The following is a 23,393-nucleotide window of genomic DNA, read 5'->3' as shown; positions in this document are numbered from 1 at the left end:
GAGGATAAGTTCATTAGAGTTAACTGCACCTCAGATTGCAGCCCAAATAAATGCTACACAGAGTTCAAGTAACAGACACATTTCAACATCAACTGTTCAGAGGAGACTGTGTGAATCAGGCCTTCATGGTCGAATTGCTGCAAAGAAACCACTACTAAAGGACACCAATAAGAAGAAGAGATTTGCTTGGGCCAAGAAACACAAGCATTGAACATTAGACCAGTGGAAATCTGTCCTTTGGTCTGATGAGTCCAAATTTGCGATTTTTTGTTCCAACCGCCTTGTCTTTGTGAGATGCAGAGTAGGTGAACGAATGATCTCCGCATGTATGGTTCCCACCATGAAGCAAGGAGGAGGAGGTGTAATGGTGTGGGGGTGTTTTGTTTGTGACACTGTCAGTGAATTATTTGGAATTCAAGGCACACTTAACCAGCACGGCTACCACAGCATTCTGCAGCAATACATCATCCCATCTGGTTTGCGCTTAGTGAGACTATAATTTGTTTTTCAACCTAAAATACACCTTCAGGCTATTTGACCAAGAAGGAGAGTGATGGAGTGCTGCATCAGATGACCTGGCCTCCACGATCACCCGACCACAACCCAATTGAGATGGTTTGGGATGAGTTGGACCGCAGAGTGAAGGAAAAGCATTCCTCATGAAGCTGGTTGAGAGAATGCAAAGAGTGTTCAAAGCTGTCATCAAGGCAAAGGGTGGCTAGTTTGAAGAATCTAACATTTTAAATATATTTATTTGGTTACTACATGATTCCATATGTATTATTTCATAGTTTATTCTACAATGTAGCAAATAGTCACAAAAAAAACCTTGAATAGGTGTGTCCAAACTTTTGACTGATACTGTTTGTATATATAACAGTCTTTGACATTGCTCATTCAGATAAATAAAAAATAAATAAAAAAATGTTTATTTTTTTCTGGATTATGTGTGTATTGTTTTTTTATTGCTAGGTATTAGTGCACTGTTGCAGCTAGAAACACAGGCATTTCGCTGCACCTGCCATAACATCTGCTAATTGGTGTACGCAACCAATAAACTTTGATTTGATTTGAGTTCATGTCTTTAACTATTTACACACAATCCAAACAAAAAACAAATCAATTCTAAATATAAAATCTAGAAAAACATACTTCATCTTAAAGTAAAACCAGCGTTCTTCTTGTTTGACCCGACCATTATTTTGACAGTGCAGTGAACAGTTATGTACTCCAAACGTAGAGAAGTATTATCTGAAACCATTAATGAAATCATAAATGGACCACATTGGTAATATGTAAGCCATATAAATGAATAATATCTTACCAGCATATACTGTGGAAGGAGAGAAAAACGTTCTAAGTTTAACCTAGTGCGAAAAGAAAGTGGTACTATCTGGCTTTGGGCAGTCTGCTGTTCATATTTCTCTGGTTGGTTAGGTTGTTCAGGACACAATTGTTGGCAAGCGAAGCCAACTTGGAATTGAGTGCACCCTTTCTTTGCTCCCAGCTAGTCTCCTCTTCCTCCACTGCCTCCTCTTCCTCCTCTGGCTCGCTTTCTTCATCGCTGCGCTCGTCTTTCTCCACCTGCAGCAGAAAGATACATGTAAGTGATCGTTTAAGGCTGCAAAAGAAGTCAACAAACGGAACATAACCAGATTGTATAGCAGATAATGTATTGATAATGCCAATAAATCGTACAAACACTATGCCTTAAAGGCAGTCCCCTGTGATACTTCCAAGGTGTACAATGAAAGAAATGGACAGTGCACCATAATCATCTTCAACGATGAATGTATTCTTTGTACGGACGTGTTTTGGCCGCAGTTGAACGAAAACGCGTCTATTCAAAGAATAAATGAATCATTGAAGCATATTTATGGTGCACTGTCCATTTATTTCATTGTGATTCATCACCCAACTACCTCTGACAAATAATACGAGTGAGCATGTGATCTATTATTCTACCGTGTCATGGCATCCGATGAAATCATCATTAGTAAGTAAGGCGGATAATGACTTTAGTCTACTGACCTTGCCCATAAAGACAAACTTGTAGACCATGCGAAGGATCAGCCAGGCCCAGAAGATGTGCAGAGCTTGCAGCACCAACAGCAGGGCATTGAAGAAATAGTAGCCAAAGAAAGGCTGGAAGAAATCCAAGGACACAACCAGGGTGGAGTGGACTATTCTGAAGAGGCAAAAATGGGCATAGAAAACTGGAAATGAATCCAACCTCAAGCCTTGCATTTTTAACATTCTCTAATTGGTACTTCTGAACACATTCCCTTAACTGATTTATAGTTGCCACGCCCTGGTCTTAGTATTTTATGTTTTCTTTATTTATTTGGTCAGGCCAGGGTGTGACATGGGTTTATTTTGTGGTGTGTTTTTGTATTGTGGTTTTTCGTAGGTTTTGGGATTGTGGCTTAGTGGGGTTTTCTAGCATAGTCTATGGCTGTCTGAATTGGTTCTCAATCAGAGGCAGGTGATTATCGTTGTCTCTGATTGGGAACCATATTTAGGCAGCCATATTCTTTGAGTGTTTTGTGGGTGATTGTTCCTGTCTCTGTGTTAGTTGTCACCAGATAGGCTGTATAGGTTTTCACGGTCCGTTTGTTGTCCATCTTCATTGCCATACAACACTCCTTCCGTGGCCTCCAACTGCTCTTAAACGCTAGTAAAACCAAATGCATGCTTTTCAACCGGTCGCTGCCTGCACCCGCATGCCCGACTAGCATCACCACCCTGGATGGTTCCGACCTAGAATATGTGGACGTCTATAAGTACCTAGGTGTCTGGCTAGACTGCAAACTCCCCTTCCAGACTCATATCAAACATCTCCAATCGAAAATCAAATCAAGAGTCGGCTTTCTATTCCGCAACAAAGCCTCCTTCACTCACGCCGCCAAGCTTACCCTAGTAAAACTGACTATCCTACCGATCCTCGACTTCGGCGATGTCATCTACAAAATGGCTTCCAACACTCTACTCAGCAAACTGGATGCAGTTTATCACAGTGCCATCCGTTTTGTCACTAAAGCACCTTATACCACCCACCACTGCGACTTGTATGCTCTAGTCGGCTGGCCCTCGCTACATATTCGTCGCCAGACCCACTGGCTCCAGGTCATCTACAAGTCCATGCTAGGTAAAGCTCCGCCTTATCTCAGCTCACTGGTCACGATGGCAACACCCATCCGTAGCACGCGCTCCAGCAGGTGTATCTCACTGATCATCCCTAAAGCCAACACCTCATTTGGCCGCCTTTCGTTCCAGTACTCTGCTGCCTGTGACTGGAACGAATTGCAAAAATCGCTGAAGTTGGAGACTTATCTCCCTCACCAACTTCAAACATCAGCTATCTGAGCAGCTAACCGATCGCTGCAGCTGTACATAGTCTATTGGTAAATAGCCCACCCTTCTTCACCTACCTCATCCCCATACTGTTTTTATTTATTTACTTTTCTGCTCTTTTGCACACCAATATCTCTACCTGTACATGACCATCTGATCATTCATCACTCCAGTGTTAATCTGCAAAATTGTAATTATTTGCCTACCTCCTCATGCCTTTTGCACACATTGTATATAGACTCCCCCTTTGTTTTCTACTGTGTTATTTACTTGTTAATTGTTTACTCCATGTGTAACTCTTTGTTGTCTGCTCACACTGCTATGCTTTATCTTGGCCAGGTCGCAGTTGCAAATGAGAACTTGTTCTCAACTAGCCTACCTGGTTAAATAAAGGTTAAATAAAAAAATATATTAAAAAAATTAAAGATGTATCGAATTAACCACGCTGCATTTCGGTCCGACTCTCTTTCACCCGCAAGAAAACCGTAACAATAGTACACACTATGTGCTATGTTCTGACTTGAGATGTGCGTACATCAGATGTATTGGAATATTTGCATTGTAGGCCTACATTTGAGTTTCAAGTGTAAACTGTCAGAAAAGGATAGTCCCTGAGTAATCTTATTACTACTTTTATTACGATTGACCTTTGTAATACACTCCTAATAAATTGTCAGATGACTGTGTGAGAAAGCCTCCAGTCTCACCTGCCAGGGAAGACCACTAGTCGTGTTAGCAGGAAGACCAGGGCGAAGATGACAAACAGTGTGTCACATGTCTTCCGCCAGCCAGCATAGTTGAACATCTTGGCAGACTGCAAGCAAAATATAATAATACTCCTATCACAGTTGGCCTTATTCACGACCCTCATGAGGCACTTGTAACGATACTGGGTTGACCAATATAGCACAGTGGCTGTACAAATGATAGCATACAGTAATTGTGTTCTCCAACATATTGTATGACCTCCCAGTCCATACTCTCTGATGGAGTAGTTTTCTCTAGCACGCACTGACAACCAATGACCCCTTGCCTCCCATTGACTGCTTCTAAAGGAAGCATTGTGTCACGCCTGGATCCTGACATGACAAGCCATACATGTTTCATCAGGCCCAAGATGATGGAGACAATGGTTATTGTGAGATAACATCAGGGCAATACTACACTGCTTTACTGAGGTTATTTAAAAACATCTTTAGGAATACATGTGATAATAGGAGTTCTATTTCAGAACTGAAAGTCTCTTGGGAGAGTTAAAGAGAAGTTCACCCCCAAGACATGTTTTCCTTTTACCACATACAATTGCTAAATATAATCACGTGTTCGATCTCTATGAACCTACAGATGCAGGATCTTCATTTGGAAATGAAAACTTGTAGTGTATTTGAGTTATAAAAAAAGGCTTCTAAAGTTTGTAATTTCTACTTTGAAATTTCAGATTTGATTTGCCCTATGGACAAATGTATCAACATTTACAAAAAAAAAGTATATTAATTACAATTACAATTACAATCCACATCATAATCCACATTTCCTGTTGCTGCAGGATAATTTTCCTGCTGTAAGCAAACTGGCTCAAATTAAGATCCTACATCTGAATGAAGAAAACCGTGTGATTCGCGGTCATAATAAGATGAAGTAATGTTAATAAACCATCCCTGTGTTCAAATCAAACTTACAGTGACCTACATGTAAACAAAGAACCTTGCTTAAATAACCGCACAACCCATCAAAACAGTCTGTGGGAAAATGGTAGTGCAAATTAGCTTGACCACATGCATTTATGATTAGAGATATCATTCCCCCTTTAGTTCCCTGTGTCTGTATGATTTGTGTGTGACTTGAAAACTGAGACTGAGCTCCTACCTCCAGCAGGAAGTCTGAAGAATCATGGACTAGTATCACCAGTGTGCCAACGCGCACATAATTGGCACAGTACGAGAAACCGATGAGCAAAATGGTAGCGATGTGGTGGATGATCTGTTCCTTGAAATCCTGAAAACAAACCATACAGCTGTAGAGGATATACTATAACCTGGGCTTCAGCAGTTCTGCGCTTCTGGTGCCGTAAATCAGTCATCTTTCTCCTGTATGGAGTGATTTATCAATGGTGCAGAATACAGAAAAAGTTGCTTAAAAACCGTACAAATCAGATATACGTGACAACATCTGTGCACCCCTCCTGCTTGTGTCTGCTGGTTATCTGTATAGCAGTTTATCTTTACAGGGTGTTCCTGATGAGTTTCAGAGTAGAGAGGTTGACTGTTTTTCAGATTATGGACAGAGAGCTGCGTCAGACCAAAGCAGGCCAGGAGGGGTTGGTCCCCATGAGGGGAGGGAATAGCAGGAGAGGATGAGGAGACGGGGGGCAGGTAATCTGGGTCCTGAGGGGCTGGACTTGTTTCTAATTACTAAACCTCATTGGACATCGTCCAGATACATAGTTATCCTTGAAAACATCAACCACCTCTGTGGGAAGTTCCTGTAGGGAAACATGACTATAAAAATGACATGAACGTTTCAGTAAAACAAGCTGGGAATCTGCTGTGAACACTAACTGTAATCTGGAAGGGAAAGTAATGATTTTTTTCAGTGAAAGCTGATGCTGTTCTGTGGATTGGACTCGGTCACTGTGAATGGAGACAGGAGTGTGTGTGTGTGTGTGTGTGTGTGTGTGTGTGTGTGTTTGTGTGTGTGTGTGTGTGTGTGTGTGTGTGTGTGTGTGTGTGTGTGTGTGTGTGTGTGTGTGTGTGTGTGTGTGTGTGTGTGTGTGTGTGTGCGTGTGCGTGTGTGTGTGCGTGGGAGACAGGAGTGACACATACCTTCCGCTTCACATCCACAGTGACACAGAGCAGCAGGGACCAATAGAAACCCAGCTCTGTGATGTAATACCAGTAGTGAGCCTCAGCGACAGGCTGCAGGGACAGACAGAAACAAAACAAACACCAGGGGGTTGAAGGTGACCGAGTATGACTCCGGGGGTGCATCCCAATAGTCTAAAGTGACTTCCTTTCATTTCCTCCTCACCTTTATCTGCACCGATCTGACAGAAAAGTCTAGTTGAAGGCTTTATGGGAACGGAAGTCTACATGGGGGGGGATTTGCTTTCACCTGTCCGGTTCTCACACAAAAGCGTAGATGACACAGGAGGTTGGTGGCATCTTAATTGGCTAAGCGGTAATGGCTGGAATGGAATGACTGGAATGGTAGCAAAAACATCCAACACATGGTTTCCAGGTGTTTGATGCCATTCAATTTGTTCCGTTCCAGCCATTATTATGAGCCTTCCTCCCCTCAGCAGCCTCCACTGGTAGATGACAAAAAAAAACGAAACCAGGGAGAGGAAGGAGGCCTTTTGAGACTAGTGAGACACAGCCCAGGTAAGAAGGAGTTAACGTGTGGACTGACTGTGACTCCATCCCCCACCTGTGAACTGGGAGAGATCAGTCAGTCAGGGAGTTTACCAAGGAGGCCTTTTACCAGCAGCAGCAGATAGACACCCAACCCACTGCCAGGCCAGAGAGTCCACACAGCTTAGCATTTACAACAAGGGGCTCTATGTTTGGGGGGTAACCCTGAGAGAAACTCAGGATTCCACACACAGTGAATCACAGGCTTTGAAGCAACGCACCCCTGGGGCGGGCCAGTAACCGAAAGGTCGCTGGATTGAATCCCAGAACCGAAAAAAATAAATAAATAAAATCTGTTTATGTGCCTTTGAGCAAGGAACTTAACCCTAATTGTTCCTGTATGTCACTCTGGATAAGACTGTCTGCTAAATGACAAAAATGTATATTGCTGATTGCTGCTTTGTTTAAACCCCCTCATATTCCCAACCAAAGCTTTAAAGTGGAAGCTTTGAAACCCCCTTTAGCAAGCGTTCCCCCACGCTTCCACAGTCAAAGTTTAACATTAAAATCAGAGCGGGTGTGTACATGTATAGAAAGGGGTGATACATCAAAATGGCCGTGAAGTGACCCAAACACCCACCACCAAACGGTACTCTCCAAGGCTCCATTGACAATAGAGGGAAGTTTACTGAGCCATTTAACCCCTAGACATCCCTCCCTCCCTCCCTCCCTGCAAGGCACAGAACACAGCCTGGCTTCAACAAAGGGAAGGTCTACAGCATTAGGAAGTTACAGTGCCATCAGAGGTTTAAGTGTGGAAAGAGATGCTGTGTCATTTGTACTTGTAGTGTTTTCTGTTTCAGGTCATCCCCTTCTAGGGAAGGAGGAGGAGGGGTTAAGTTTCCTGTAGGAATGTCATAACTGTTATCTGGAGGGGCGTTGTTCAATTCCTCCAGACATAGCTGTCAATAGCGGTGCGCACAGCAGAAAGAGAACGTTTCCTGAGATTGTCCAAAGCCGTGTTTTCCACATTCCCAAATTGTGTGTTGGGACTCGAGACTCAATGGTGTGGGATGCGGCTTATTGTGGCTATACAGTAGATTGGGTTGTCACTAGAAACATTGGATGTATTTACTTAGTGGGTGACAGGACAATTCCATAGGCTTTTGATGAGTGACAGAACAAACATGTTTAGGAAAACACTGGTCAACTGAAAGTTAAAGTGAACTGTTCTACTCACTTGTTTGGGGTAGCCCTGCCAGCACTCTCTGTGGTCCCAGAACCAGGGGGTCTGAGGGATAGAGGGACAGAGGGACAGAACAAATAGTCACAGTGAGGTCCTCATAGTAGTAATACAAGAAGCAGTAGCACTGTTGAGGGTAAAGGTAGCCAAAGTGAATGTGCTTAATATACTCACATCAATCAGGGAGGCAAGCGCTGCTACAAATGCAATGAGGTAGAAAACGAATCTCCAACTGCAAAAACAAAACCAAATATTTGTCATAAGATAACTTAATATGCTTTCTATGAACTATACATTGAAATGAAATAGATCGCACGAATACATAGAACTCTGAATGAGAGCTGACTCACGAGGCTTCACAAAACTTCTTGGTGTTGCTCGGCCTGTCTTGGTTGCGGCGTTGGCGGAACCACGTTTCTATCTGGCGCTGACTGAGACCACAATGCTTCCCCAGGCCCAGGACCTCACTCTGAACAACGACAGGACCAAATCACCTCAGAGAGAGAAGCTCCGCTGTTCCTTTCCCAAGAAGACCCTCAGCATATCTTTCATATACAGATTTGTCAGGGAAATAATCCATTACCTTCTTCAGCACTTTAAATGATCTCAATAGGTGTTTTATCACAGCTTCATTAGAGCAGAATTCCAATATTTTTTTGTATGTAAAAAAAGGAAGATTTTTAAAATGACAAATATGTTAAATCCCTCCATTTGCCTTCCCCTGATCCCTGCTCTGTGCAAGCTATACCCTCTACCCTCCTCTCCTCCCTGCCCACATAAAAAAATACTACAGTTTAATATAGAATACCACAGTACTTACTATGAAATTCTATAGTAAACTGTAGCATATTGTAGAATACTATACTACACACTGTGGGGGCAGCAGGTAGCTTAGCAGTTGCAGCAGGTAGCTTAGCAGCATTGGGCCAGTAACCGGAAAGTCCCTGGTTCAAATCCCTGAGCTGGCAAGATGTAAAAATCTGCCGTTTTGCAGTTGAGCAAGGCAGTTAACCCCTAACAACAACTGATCCCTGGGTGCCAATGACGTGGATGTCGATTAAGGCAGCACCCCGCACCTCTCTGATTGGGGTTAAATGAGGAAGACACATTTCGGTTGAAAAAATTCAGTTGTGCAACTGTCTAGGTATCCCCTTTCCTCTTTCGCTAGTATCCCTCAATCATGTGTAGTGCTTACTATAGAATGGTGTAGTATACTATAGAATACAACAGTACATACTACAGTATTATCTGAAAAAAACACTGCACTGTCAGTAATATCCGCAAAAACACTACAGTCTGCAAAAACACTACATGTTTTTGTACTATAGTAAATACTACAGTATTTCATTTGCATATACCCTGCCCATTCCCCATACCACATTTTGTGCCACCCATAAGTGAGAAATCTACATGCCAAGTATAGACCATATTGTGTTCCCTACAGGTCATAGAAAAGCACAGAAGCGCTGAACTATTGGTTCAGATCCCAGTCCTACAGGTTATGCAAAATGTGGTCTTTAGTATTTCTCCAGTAGGTTTCCTGAAAGAGAAAGCCTCCATTTCTATGTCAAAGATAATACAAATTTACAAAACTCTAGTAAATACTACAGTAATGTCTGCAAAAACCCTACAGTAAATATTACAGTATACTACAGTTTGCACAAACCCTATATGGATTACTAAAGTATATACTACAGTTTCCTTTTTAGTACAGTATTTATACTATAGTTAACTGTAAATACTACCATATACTACAGTAAACACACTTCCACACTAGTCAAAACTACAAAACTACTACAGTGAATACTACAGTAAAGTCAGCAAAAACACAAGTGAATATTACAGTATTTATAGTATAGCATTTTTTCATGTGGGTGGCACTTTACACTACCTTAGGCTCATACTTCTACTGTACTGTAGAATGGTTCTTGTGTGGGGAGATACCTAATTACTCTAGAGGGCTCCTAGTATTAGTAGGAGTATGTCACTCATGAGTAACTGCAGAACACAGGGAAGGACAAACTGCTCACCTAAACCTTGTTTGGAACTGACTTGTTTTGATTTGATCATCGTGACATACCAATGAGGTGGTTACACAATATGGGTGTGGCTAGTGCAGTCCTGGTGATTGTATATGTTGAGAGCATTAACCTTCATGGAAAATCTGGGGAACGTCTAAAGGGAGCCCGTGCGCTTCATGAAAATGTGAGGTTTACAAATGAGGCAGGAAGAAGTTCTAACACAGAGACTGACAGCCAGGTAATACTTCACCAACAACAGGAGCTGTTTCAGACAGAAGACAATGTCTAAATGCACATAGAGAATAGGATTTGTGCATATCCATATACTATGGTATTTCTACTATCAGAGATTTGTACATGTAAACGAGGAGACACATGCCTCAGCAGATGTACAGTCCAACACGTTAACATTTGCAAATTCTGCCTTGTTACTCCTAACGAGTAAAAAGGGTGGAACATTTCCATGTGAACAGAGCCAAGCCATAAAATATTACCTGCATCTGCACCTACCTGACTGACAAGGAAGGGATAGGGTTTTACCCAAGGATGTACTCTACTATTTATCCTATCCCACCAAATATACCTGGCTAATAAACAACTATCTTATCATTTCCTGGTGTACTACAACCCACAATAGTAGACCCTAAACCCAACCCTAACCTGACACCCCTAAACGAGTTCCACATAACGGTTCACTATTATAGCAGAAACTACTTTAACTTCAACCTGATCCCCATTCACCCAGTAAACCACATAATTACAACTCAACCAGTGCTCTAATTCTACTTAAGGGCTATACTCATGAAGCAATAGAGTTTCTATTTCTAAACTGGTTACCAATGTAATTAGAGTAGTAAAAATACATGTTTTGTCATACACATGGTATACAGTCTGATATACCACGGCTTTCAGCCAATCAGCATTCAGGGCTCAAACCACCCAGTTTATAAATCTACTTGAGGGCTATACTAATGAAGCAATATAGATTCTCCAGGGGAGAAATTGTATCTCATCTCTCATCTTATCTCATGAGTACTAGCTGCAATATCGGTAATGCTATATGTAGAGGCTTGTATAAGATCTCTGCTAAACATACTTGTCAATTTCAGAATCAATCATATATGTTTCTACAATTCTATAAAGGAATATTCCATATCCCACTAAAAGAGTGACAGAGATGGATGAAGGAGATTTATAACTGACCTGTGAGGGTTGCTGTTTGTTCTGTTTGTAAAATGTCTCCAGCTTTGGGACAGGCAGGGCTCGAACCCGCACCCTGTCTCTCACCCCCAGCTGTCTGCTTAGTGGCATGGCTATGACCCTGTAGAGAAGACAGACAGAAAATAGAGTTCTGCAGTAGTTCAATGCAAAGGCAAAGTCAGTTACACCCTATTTTCCATATGTCACACTGCTTTTGACCAAAGCTGCAGTATTTTGGTCAAAGGAAGTGCACTGTTGGTGAATAGCTTAAGACCAGGTGTTTTGCGTACTACAAAAAACTCCAGGCCCTAGTGATATTATAGCCTATAACAGGCCCCAGAGTTTTCATTGAATATGTCAGGTGGGGTGAGAAACAGTCAGGTGGTTAAGAAAAATTCCTGGAATAGAATATCACTTAAGGCATAACCATTATCTCCTCAACAACAAAGAGCAAGAACACGAGAGCTCCTCATGTCACTCCATGTCAGTCTTCAACATAACATAACAAATGAACTGACAACTGCTGGAGCCTGTTCCATTCCCATACACTTAGTGTCACATTGGACCAGACAACCTTTGTGCTTAATTGATACGACACCTCCAGGGACACTAGATCTATGTTTGTGTGTCTGAGTGAGAGGGTGTGCATGTGCTCGTGTGTATACGCATGGGTGGGAAAGGGTACAGGTAAGAGTGTCTGTGTGTGTGTGTGTGTGTGTGTGTGTGTGTGTGTGTGTGTGTGTGTGTGTGTGTGTGTGTGTGTGTGTGTGTGTGTGTGTGTGTGTGTGTGTGTGTGTGTGTGTGCGTGTGTGTGTGCGTGTGTGTGTGTGTGCGTACCTGTGTGTGTATTTCTACAGTATGTGTGTACAGTATAAGTGTGTGCACCTCTACCTGAGATATAATCATAGGTAAGTGGGCAGGCAGGGAGATTAGAAGTGATGGAAGTTCAGAGTAATTTAGCTCGGAGACTCCAGGGCTTTCCAGTTACAGGAGCCCCAAAGGAAACACCTGCTGGTAATGAAGTCCCCACTGACGACTACTACTCGCATGTAAACAAACCCCTCCCTGCCCTGGCCCTGCGTATCTCACCTCACCTTGTGAAACACGTATGCCTGCACGTGTGTGTGTTGTGACTGACACACAGCTCAGCCCTGCCCAGGTACAGTACAGTACACCAAAAAAACATGAGGAAATAACTGATAAGGAAAAACATGCAAAAAATGAGTGTCCTATCGATCGCTTCATCAGACTTCTGTTCTTCCTGTCTCCATGCTTGAGCCCTCCACTTTACATTTCTGGCCTCTGCCTCTACATGGCTTCCAGCTCTAATGTAGTGTACAGTACAAACATCTACATCTAATGTCCACAGGTGCAATGTAAAAATGCCATGAGGACAAGAAGAAAAACACCTGCGCATTGTTAGAATGCTCCCATGGGTTTATTAGCTAATTTGACTGCAACGGATCTGTGTCAGGATTATAGAACTCATGGAACACCTGGCCCTATTATAGAACTCCTGGCCCTATTATAGAACTCCTGGCCCTATTATAGAACACCTGTGTTACGGTTTTCTAAGTGTGGTGAAGGAGAGTCGGACCAAACTGCAGCGTGTCGATTGCGATCCATGTTTATTTAAACAAACGTAAACACGACTAAACACGAACACTACAAAAACAATAAACGAAACGAAAACCGAAAACAGCCTATACTTGTGTCAACTAACATCAAACAAGGACATCAAGACACTCAGGACAAATAGGACAATCACCCACGACAAACTCAAAGAATATGGCTGCCTAAATATGGTTCCCAATCAGAGACAACGATAAACACCTGCCTCTAATTGAGAACCACTCCAGACAGCCATAGACTTTGCTAGATAACCCACTACGCTACAATCCCAATACTAACACCAAAACCCCAAGACAAAACACACCCCAATACAAAAACCCCATGCCACACCCTGGCCTGACCAAATACATAAAGATAAACACAAAATACTTTGACCAGGGCGTGACAACCTGGCCCTATTATAGAACTCCTGGCCCTATTATAGAACTCCGGGCCCTATTATAGAACTCCTGGCCCTATTATAGAACTCCTGGCCCTATTATAGAACTCCTGGCCCTATTATAGAACTCCTGGCCCTATTATAGAACTCCTTACTATAACAATGTTTCGACCCTATGATCGTCATCAGGTTTTAGAAACCGTTTTCTAAACCGTTGAAACGTTGTTATAATAATGTTGTTATAACACACCTGGGAAACAGATCTCTGTGTGCAATTGCTCTTAGCAAATTGTCTGACTTGCTGTCTAACTATGCTAAATCTGAATTATTAATTTTGGGTGATCTTAACTTGGTGAGATCAGTATCAGATCAGATCAGTTGATGCCAGTATCAGAGAAACTGAAAGATATTTGTACTGAGCTACATTTAAATTAACTGATAACAAAACCCACCCCAATTTAAAACACACAAACCTTTTGTTGTTAAGTATACAGCCAATGGAGTATAAGTATACAGCCAATGGAATCTTTGTGTGTGTGTGTGTGTGTGTGTGTGTGTGTGTGTGTGTGTGTGTGTGTGTGTGTGTGTGTGTGTGTGTGTGTGTGTTGGGGGGGATAGTGCTTTTTTGGTGGATAATACTGTAGTATTTATTATAGTATTCTATAGTATACTACAACATTCTATACTAAGTACTACACATGATTGAGGATTACTACAGTGTGGAGTATAGTATTCGACAGTATACTACAGTTTACTACAGAATTCTATCGTAAGTATTGTGGATTCGCTTTTATTAGAGGTGAGAGGTTTAATACTCATCACCGCATCCTTTATCAGAAGGTCGACTAGACCGCTCTAAATTCCTTAATTTCTTCCTTTTTGTTTACAAAGCTCTACAAGCTTCCAAAATATCTCACTTCTCTGTTAAAGTATAATTATACGAGGCACCAAACCCACTCACAGTGTTGGTTAACTCTTGAGGTCCCTCGTGTCTCTACCAACCTACAGTAGGTAAACCAGCCTTGAGTTTGGAATAATTTACCATTCTCATTACATCTTGAATCCCTGGTGGCAATAGGCCAGTTTAGAACGCTGATGAGGAATGAATTCACTGAAGTTTGCAAGTGTTTTGGTTGATTGTAATAATTTATTTGTGTTGTTGAAATGTAGTGTATCTCTTGTATCTTGTAGTTTCTTTGTTTTGCTGCTTAATTGAATGAATATGTTGATTTGGGAACGGTTTGTTTTCAGGGCACCATTGAAAAGGAAACCCTGGTCTCAATTGGGCTCCCCTGAATAAATTACAAGTTAAGATGAGGAAGAATCCTATTTTTGATATCCAGCGGCTTCTGGGAAAGCATTGAGTGCATATCATCCTCAGCGTCTGCTGTAACCCAACCCATGTCTATCTACTGTCCATCAGCCTGACAGACAGACACACCATCAGCCTTCTGCCACAGCCTGAGTCAATGTGAACCTAACAGAAAGACATTTTACAGCCCCAGCAAAAACGGACTACTCATCAGGCACGTAGTCGACTTGGAATACTTCCAAAGGGCAAAAGCCGACAGCAGACAGGGTCATAGTCACTAAACACAAAGTTAACGGGACAAAACGGGGATGTACTATCCAATAAGACAGGGGTTCCCAAACTTTTGCAGTTGATGCTCATTTTCTTACATAAGTTTAGACATTTCTAATGTGTATTCGTGTGATATTTGAATGAACACATTTCTCACAAGTTATAAATAGCTCTCTCTAAGGTATGAAATGACGAACACGACAAGAGGAAAACTGATGATGCACGATCCAATTTAGAAATTACACCTTGTGCATTCTTCTATTAAATATTTTAAGAATAAGTTGAAAGCCGGACTGAGTTCCTTTAAAAAAGGAGGGAGGACCCCCGCGCCCCCTCACCTCTCAAAGACGTAGCGCAGGACGATGAAGCCAAGAGCCAGCGGCAGGGTGTAGAAGAGGTCCCGGGGTAGAGGGTAGCGGTCCCCCTCGATCTCTATGTCCTTCCAGGTGACCCCCGGCGGCAGCCAGTACTCCTCCTTCCAAAGCCATTGGTCCAGCAGTCCTTCCATCCTACAGAGAAGAGGAGAGGGGAGGGTGAAAGGAGAGGATAATGTTTGAGAGCTCGATCCTCAGAAGTGTCTGTGCCTGCTGAAACATTGATGCTGCTGTTATTCATATTTATGGAGAAGACAGCGACTGGGAAGCTCCAAATTAAATATGACAGGCTAAAGAGAGCGAACAAGATGGTATGTGTCCTTGATTCACACTTCACAGACAGAATCATAATTAGAGCCAACATTAAGTCTGTGTGTGTGGCTTAAAGGGATAATTAATCAAAATTACACATACAGTGGGGCAAAAAAGTATTTAGTCAGCCACCAATTGTACAAGTTCTCCCATTTAAAAAGATGAGAGAGGCCTGTAATTTTCATCATAGGTACACTTCAACTATGACAGACAAAATGAGAAAAAAAATCCAGAAAATCACATTTTAGGATTTTTTATGAATTTATTTGTAAATTATGGTGAAAAAGTATTTGGTCACCTACAAACAAGCAAGATTTCTGGCTCTCACAGACCTGTAACTTCTTCTTTAAGAGGCGCCTCTGTCCTCCACTCGTTACCTGTATTAATGGCACCTGTTTGAACTTGTTATCAGTATAAAAGACACCTGTCCACAACCTCAAACAGTCACACTCCAAACTCCACTATGGCCAAGACCAAAGAGCTGTCAAAGGACACCAGAAACAAAATTGTAGACCTGCACCAGGCTGGGAAGACTGAATTTGCAATAGGTAAGCAGCTTGGTGTGAAGAAATCAACTGTGGGAGCAATTATTAGGAAATGGAAGAAATACAAGACCACTGATAATCTCCCTCGATCTGGGGCTCCACGCAAGATCTCACCCCGTGGGGTCAAAATGATCACAAGAACGGTGAGCAAAAATCCCAGAACCACACGGGGGGACCTAGTGAATGACCTGCAGAGAGATGGGACCAAAGTAACAAAGCCTACCATCAGTAACACACTACGCCGCCAGGGACTCAAATCCTGCAGTGCCAGACGTGTCCCCCTGCTTAAGACAGTACATGTCCAGGCCCACCTGAAGTTTTCTAGAGAGCATTTGGATGATCCAGAAGAAGATTGGGAGAATGCCATATGGTCAGATGAAACCAAAATATAACTTTTTGGTAAAAACTCAACTTGTCGTGTTTGGAGGACAAAGAATGCTGAGTTGCATCCAAAGAACACCAATACCTACTGTGAAGCATGGGGGTGGAAACATCATGCTTTGGGGCTGTTTTTCTGCAAAGGGACTAGGACGACTGATCCGTGTAAAGGAAAGAATGAATGGGACCATGTATCGTGAGATTTTGAGTGAAAACCTCCTTCCATCAGCAAGGGCATTGAAGATGAAACATGGCTGGGTCTTTCAGCATGACAATGATCCCAAACACACCGCCCGGGCAACGAAGGAGTGGCTTCGTAAGAAGCATTTCAAGGTCCTGGAGTAGCCTAGCCAGTATCCAGATCTCAACCCCATAGAAAATCTTTGGAGGGAGTTGAAAGTCAGTGTTGCCCAGCAACAGCCCCAAAACATCACTGCTCTAGAGGAGATCTGCGTGGAGGAATGGGCCAAAATTCCAGCAACAGCGTGTGAAAACCTTGTGAAGACTTACAGAAAACCTTCGACCTCTGTCATTGCCAACAAAGGGTATATAACAAAGTATTGAGATAAACTTTTGTTATTGACCAAATACTTATTTTCCACCATAATTTGCAAATAAATTCATTAAAAATCCTACAATGTCATTTTCTGGATTTTTCAAGTGCACCTATAGGCTTACCGTTGGCCAATCAGATAACTCAAATCACTTTCCCTGCATAGTTTCCTTGCGCCATAGACTATAAAAAGATGCCTCGAACACACAGCAAAGTTGATAATGTGAGATTCCAAAACTTTTAAAACCATGACTAGAGAGAGACTCAACGAACACAGCAAATACCCGCTGTTCTTATGAATAAGTTCATGGTTAAGTTGTTATTCAGCACAGTCAACACTTTGTTCAACATTTTTAAAAGCCATAAAATGTGCATTTAGATAAGCTTGCGTTGTTATTATTTACCCTTTTTTACCCTTTTTTAATATTGAGGAATATTTCACTTTCTCTTTCACTTTCTCTGGTCATAGTTTCAGCATCAGCTGAGTACCCTTTTTTCAGCGTAGGGAGGGGGAGAGGAGGGACTGTCAGTCAGGTGAGAGGCAGCCTCATTGCTGCTCCCTCCTTCCCCTCAGACTGACCAGATGAAGGCCATCAGTCCAGTAAAAAAATATTATTTCAAAATGGTCTAAGAACAACATTGACAGGGCAATTCAAGCGTAGCCAATATGCAGTGATAATGTATTGGGCTTATAGCCTACTGCAGTATTTTGCAACCGGGGGTACTTGGCCTTTCCACAAGGGGTACTTGAGAAGACTCATGAAAACATAGGATTAATCAGGGCTGCAACTTTGTTTTTTGAAGTGGGGGGGGCCACAGTTTTTATCCAGTCGGATAAACACTCAAAACAGCCTACTCGACTGCTCGAAGGCATCCGGATGGTCCTAAAGTACACCGTTGCCTTGTCTTGTATCACATTCCAATTATAAAACTGGAAATGAAAATTTCTGAATGTGGGGGGGGACGTGCCCCTCGTCCCCAGTGAAAGTTGCACCACTGGGCTTAATGGTAAAATGCACATGAGGGGGTTCTTCACGGGTACTCTGGGCAGAGCTAAATGTACTTGGTGGTGCAGTAACCAAAAAAGGTTGGGATCCACTGGCCTACTGCACAAACCTCAATGCTACAGAACTGTTTTTAATTGTTTAATGTTGTATGTTTTTTAAGTCATGTTTTTTTTATATATTTTGGCTTTTGACACAGAAACTGATCTTGAATCAGAAAAAGATTTTCACCACTGCTATAGAGAAATTGAACCATGGTCATTTCCTGTTTCACACTGTGTATTTAAATACTGTATCGCCGATATAGCTCATCATAATATTTCTACTACTATACATTTTATTTTAGTTAGACTGTTTATATATACCAGACATTTATTTATACACTGGATTCTTGACATAGTTCAATATAATATACTGTATCTACTGCTGTACATATCATTCTTAGCTGATCTTGTGTAAATTATTCCGTTGTACATATGTAGCGGACATGAGTCAGTCATGGTCAAGTGATGAGGTAGCCCACCACGACCTACGAGGGAATTTCCTCTTGGTCTAACAGTCTAAGACAGAGATCAAATCAAATGTTACTGGTCATATGCTCCGAATACAACAAGCCCTTAAACAACAATGAAGTTTTAAGTAAATAGAGTTAAGAAAATATCTCCTAAATAAACTAAACTAAAAATAAGTAACACAATAAAATCACAATAATGAGGCAGGGGGTACTGGTACCAAGTCAATGTGCGGGGGTACAAGTCAGTCGAGGTCATTTGTACACGTAGCTAGGGGTAAAGTGATAATGCATAGATAATAAACAGCGAGTAGCAGCAGTGTAAAAACAATGGATGGGGGTGGGGTCAATGAAAATAGTCCGGGTGGCCATTTGGTTAATTGTTCAGTAGTCTTATGGCTTGGGGATAGAAGCTGTTAAGGAGCCTTTTGGGCCTAGACTTGGCGCTCCGGTACTGCTTGCCGTGCGATAGCAGAGAGTACAGTCTATGACTTGGGTGACTAGTCTTTGACAAGTCTTTGGGCCTTCCTCTGACACCGCCTAGTATATAGGTCCTGGATGGCAGAAAGCTTGGCCCCAGTGATGTACTGGGGTGTACGCACTACCCTCTGTAGCGCCTTATGTCAGATGTCGAGCAGTTGTCATACCAGGCGGTGATGCAACCGGTCAGGATACTCTTGATGGTGCAGCTGTAGAACTTTTTGAGGATCTGGGGACCCATGACAAATCTTATCAGTCTCCTGAGGGGGAAAAGGCATTGTCGTGCGTTCATCACAACTTTTTTGGTGTGTTTGGACCGTGATAGTTTGTTGGTGATGTGGACACCAAGGAACTTGAAACGCTCGACCCATTCCACTACAACCCCACCGATGTGAATGAGGGTGTGTTTGGCAATCCTGTTCCTGTAGTCCACGATCAGCTCCTTTGTCTTGCTCACGTTGAGGGAGAGGTTGTTGTCCTGACACCACACTGCCAGATCTCTGATCTCCTCCCTATAGGCTGTCTCGTCGTTGTCAGTGTTCAGACCTACCACCGTTGTGTCGTCAGCAAACTTAATGATGGTCTTGAAGTCGTGCTTGACCATGCAGTCGTGGCTGAACGGGGAGTACAGGAGGGGACTAAGCACATACCCCTAAAGGTCCCCGTGTTGAGGATCAGCGTGGCAGATGTGTTGTTGCCTACCCTTACCACCTGGTGGCGGTCCTTCAGGAAGTCCAAGATCTAGTTGAAGAGGGAGGTGTTTAGTCCCAGGGTCCTTAGCTTAGTGATGAGCTTTGTGGGCACTATGGTGTTCAATGCTGAAATCTATAATCTATTTGAAAGCAGTAATCAATGAACAGCATTCTCACATAGGTGTTCCTTTTGTCCAGATGGGAAAGAGTAGTGTGGAGTGCAATTGAGATTGCGTCATCTGTGGATCTGCTGGGGGGGTAGGCGCATTGGAGTGGGTTTCCGTAAGGATGGTGTTGATGTGAGCCATGACCAGCCTTTCATGACCAGCACTTCATAGCTACTGATGTGAGTGCTATGAGACGGTAGGTAGGCAGGTTACCATCACTTTCTTGGGCACAAGGACTATGGTGGTCTACTTGAAACATGTAGATATTAGAGACTCGAGAGGTTGAAAATGTAGTGAAGACGCAAGAGGTGGAAAATGTCAGTAAAGACACCTGACAGTTGGTCCACGCATGCTCTGAGTACACGTCCTGGTAATCCATCTGGTCAAGCGGCCTTGTGAATGTTGACCTGTTTAAAGGTCTTGCTCACATCGGCTATGGAGAGCGTGATCACACAGTTGTCTAGAACAGCTCTCATGCATGCTTCAGCGTTGCTTGCCTTGAAGCGAGCATAAAAAGCATTTAGCTCGTCTGGTAGGCTCGCGTCACTGGGCAGCTCGCGGCTGGGTTTCCCTTTGTCGTCTGTAATAGTTTGCAAGCCCTGCCACATCCGACGAGCGTCAGTGTAGTAGGATTCAATCTTAATCCTGTATTGACGCTTTGCCTGTTTGATGGTTAGTGTCAGAGTATAATGGGATTTCTTATAAGGGTCCAGATTAGTGTCCCACTCCTTGAAAGCAGCAGCTATAGCCTTTATCTCAGTGAGGATGTTGCCTGTAATCCATGGCTTCTGGTTAGGATATGTACGTACGGTCACTGTGGGGACAACGTCATCGATGCACTTATTGATGAAGCCGGTGACTGAGGTGGTATACTCCTCAATGCCATTGGATGAATCCCGGAACATATTCCAGTCTGTGCTAGCAAAACAGTCGCGTAGCATCCACGTCATCTGACCAGGTCCGTATTGAGCGAGTCACTGGTACTTTCTGCTTTAGTTTTTGCTCATAAGCAGGAATCAGGAGGATATAATTATGGTCAGATTTTCCAAATGGAGGGCGAGGGAGAGCTTTGTATGCGTCTCTGTGTGTGGAGTAAAGGTGGTCTAGAGTTGTTTTTCCTCTGGTTGCACATGTGACATGATGGTAGAAATGAGGTAAAACAGATTTAAGTTTGCCTGCATTAAAGTCCGCTGCCACTAGGAGCGGCACTTCTTTCCTTGTTTGCTCATGGACTTCTCCAGTTCATTGAGTGCGGCCTTAGTGACAGCATCGGTTTGTAGTAGTAAATAGACGGCTACAAAAATATAGATGAGAACTCTCGGTAGATCGTGTGGTCTACAGATTATCATGAGGTACTCTACCTCAGGCGAGCAATACCTCAATACTACCTTAATATTAGACATCACCTTGTCCGAGAAATATTAACATGGTTATTAAAACATCATGCCAGGGTAAGCCTAAACGAAACCTAGCCCTTATTTTATGTGTTTCTAAAATCCCCTATATGAAAAATGAATGGTGGAAAAAACGTGTGGAACCATTTCCTGGTTTGACCATTATGTTTTATGGGTATTATGATACCTCCACTGTGGGGCTCTATGTAGCGGACATGAGTCTTGTCAAGTGATGTAGCCAGCCCCACCTGCAAACTTCAAAACCAGTGTCTGCCTGATCTGGGAATTTCCTCTTGGTCTCATGGTCATATTGGAACTTGCTCCCCATGGGAGACCACGATTAATATCCCCGCTTATTACACATACTTAAAGATTGCATTTGATTCCTGCTTCAGCGCTATTTGGGTTGTTAATCATATTCGTCCCGTGGTTCTTGATTTCTTGTATCCCCCCCCCCCCCCCCTTTTAATTGTTTTACTGCATTGTTAGGAGCTAATAAAATAAGCATTTAGCTGACCGATAAAGTGATTTGATTTTGATTGATCAAGCTGATATAGTTGTTGTGTGGATATGGACCTCCCCTCACTGAACAGCAATGCAAACAGTTCCAGTATTCATGAGTGCGCACATCCCTCCATCAACCTTGCGCGATTGGAGATCACTTGCCTTAATATGCCTTATTCAGCTAATTTCTCTGCATTTATCAGCGTGGTGATGAATACCAATGCATTCTCCTACCATAACGACTCAATTACTAAATTAAACATTTGGCGTGGCCCTTTGATTAATTGATAAATCGCTCCTAATGTAGCCTACTGTCTGAGATAGAGACCAAAACAAGGCCCAGTCAAAGAAAGCAACGGTTTCAGTCAAATGGAAAGTAAGCGCAGGATACGCCTTAAATCGATTACATAATAAACGATGTATAGCCCATAGGTTCAGCCCCGCAATCTTCAACAAACCTGTCTCAATAACCTACAACAAATAGATAATAGATCAACAATAGCAATCTATTGGGTAGCCTACAACATCCATTCGCAAAAAGGCATTATGGAAAACGTTCGGTGTTACTGAAATTGATTTAAATTAACAACAACATTGAGATTACCTGTCCACTCTCGAATAATGGGATGGGGAGCACAGTGTTGTCACAGCGGTTATCCGGCAAGCAGGAGCCGATTGACGCAACCTGCCTCTGTTTGTGGCGGGCGCGCGCCACGTATCCTTCAAACCGAACACGGGGAAAAGCACCGCTCACATCAACACGCTGAACATAAGGCGGTAAATATGGCGCTTTTCCCGTTTTTCCCATCTAGGCAGTAGAGAGCAATAGTAATGGCGTCTTTTTGTAGGCACTAACTCCGCCATGGTTCGTTGTAGGGTTTTTGGATAAACGTCGAAAATAGAAGAGCACCTATGTTTTGTTCTATGAGATAATCTTCATCAGTTAACGTCACTTTTTGTGATTCCTGAAGTAATCATTTATTAATAAAAAATGATTCATAATTCATGAAGGTCATGTTAACTGACTGATATTATCTTATATATATCATTTTTTTAATAACATTTCATAAGCCTGTGTTAAACTTATTTTCGGCGTTTATTCCAAAACCGTATTCTTTCCCCATTAATTTTGCCCATAGGAATGGCTGAACGAACCAGAGGTAAATCATTTCTGTTTTTTTAGGACTACAATGGCGAGCTCTGTAGAACACTAGTAAAAAAAATCCTATGGGAATAGTGATTTTTCCAATAGAATCCTTTTTGGAACAAATGTAAATAACCGTGCAGACAATTTCAGTACGTTTCACAGCTATTGGTGTTGCAGTTGGCACAATAATTTCTATGTGTGACACATGCACCAGATGCAAATGTTTACTCACATTGTGTCCCTTATGAGATAGCTACTGGGCCGGTGGTTGTACCATCTCAATATTGGTTGCTTATGATGTTATTATAGTTCACATGTTCACTGTCCACCTTCATAGGTAATTGTCTAAGAGGTTTGGAGGGTGGGTGCTCCATATGTTAAGCAGCCAATTTAACTATAGTTTATAGCCAAGTCTTGAGGATAAATCCTTTAGAATTTGATGTAAATATCTATACAATTCCCATTGACTAAATTGATAGAAATCCTATAGGAGAAAAAAAAACATTGAAATCCTATAGAATCCAATAGGATACAAAGGATCCAATTAGAATCCAATAGAAAAATAATGTCA

At 42.3% G+C, this 23,393-nt stretch overlaps 1 protein-coding gene across 1 annotated transcript; it reads right to left on the bottom strand.

Moving 5' to 3' along the window:
- Positions 1 to 775: 775 nt before the first annotated feature.
- On the bottom strand, positions 776 to 22,445 carry cers4a (ceramide synthase 4a). Its single transcript, XM_020497539.2, has 11 exons — positions 22,280 to 22,445; positions 15,100 to 15,270; positions 11,172 to 11,289; positions 8,298 to 8,416; positions 8,122 to 8,179; positions 7,945 to 7,995; positions 6,177 to 6,269; positions 5,221 to 5,349; positions 4,062 to 4,168; positions 2,032 to 2,188; positions 776 to 1,584 (listed from the first exon to the last, which is right to left on the bottom strand). The coding sequence occupies exons 2-11, from the start codon at positions 15,267 to 15,269 to the stop codon at positions 1,390 to 1,392; spliced, it is 1,197 nt and encodes a 398-aa protein (XP_020353128.1). The 5' UTR covers position 15,270; positions 22,280 to 22,445; the 3' UTR covers positions 776 to 1,389.
- Between the last annotated feature and the right edge of the window lie 948 nt (positions 22,446 to 23,393).

The sequence above is a fragment of the Oncorhynchus kisutch genome, linkage group LG13 (genome assembly GCF_002021735.2).
Source record: "Oncorhynchus kisutch isolate 150728-3 linkage group LG13, Okis_V2, whole genome shotgun sequence".
Taxonomy (NCBI): domain Eukaryota; kingdom Metazoa; phylum Chordata; class Actinopteri; order Salmoniformes; family Salmonidae; genus Oncorhynchus; species Oncorhynchus kisutch.
This window is presented reverse-complemented; position numbering and strand designations above follow the sequence as displayed.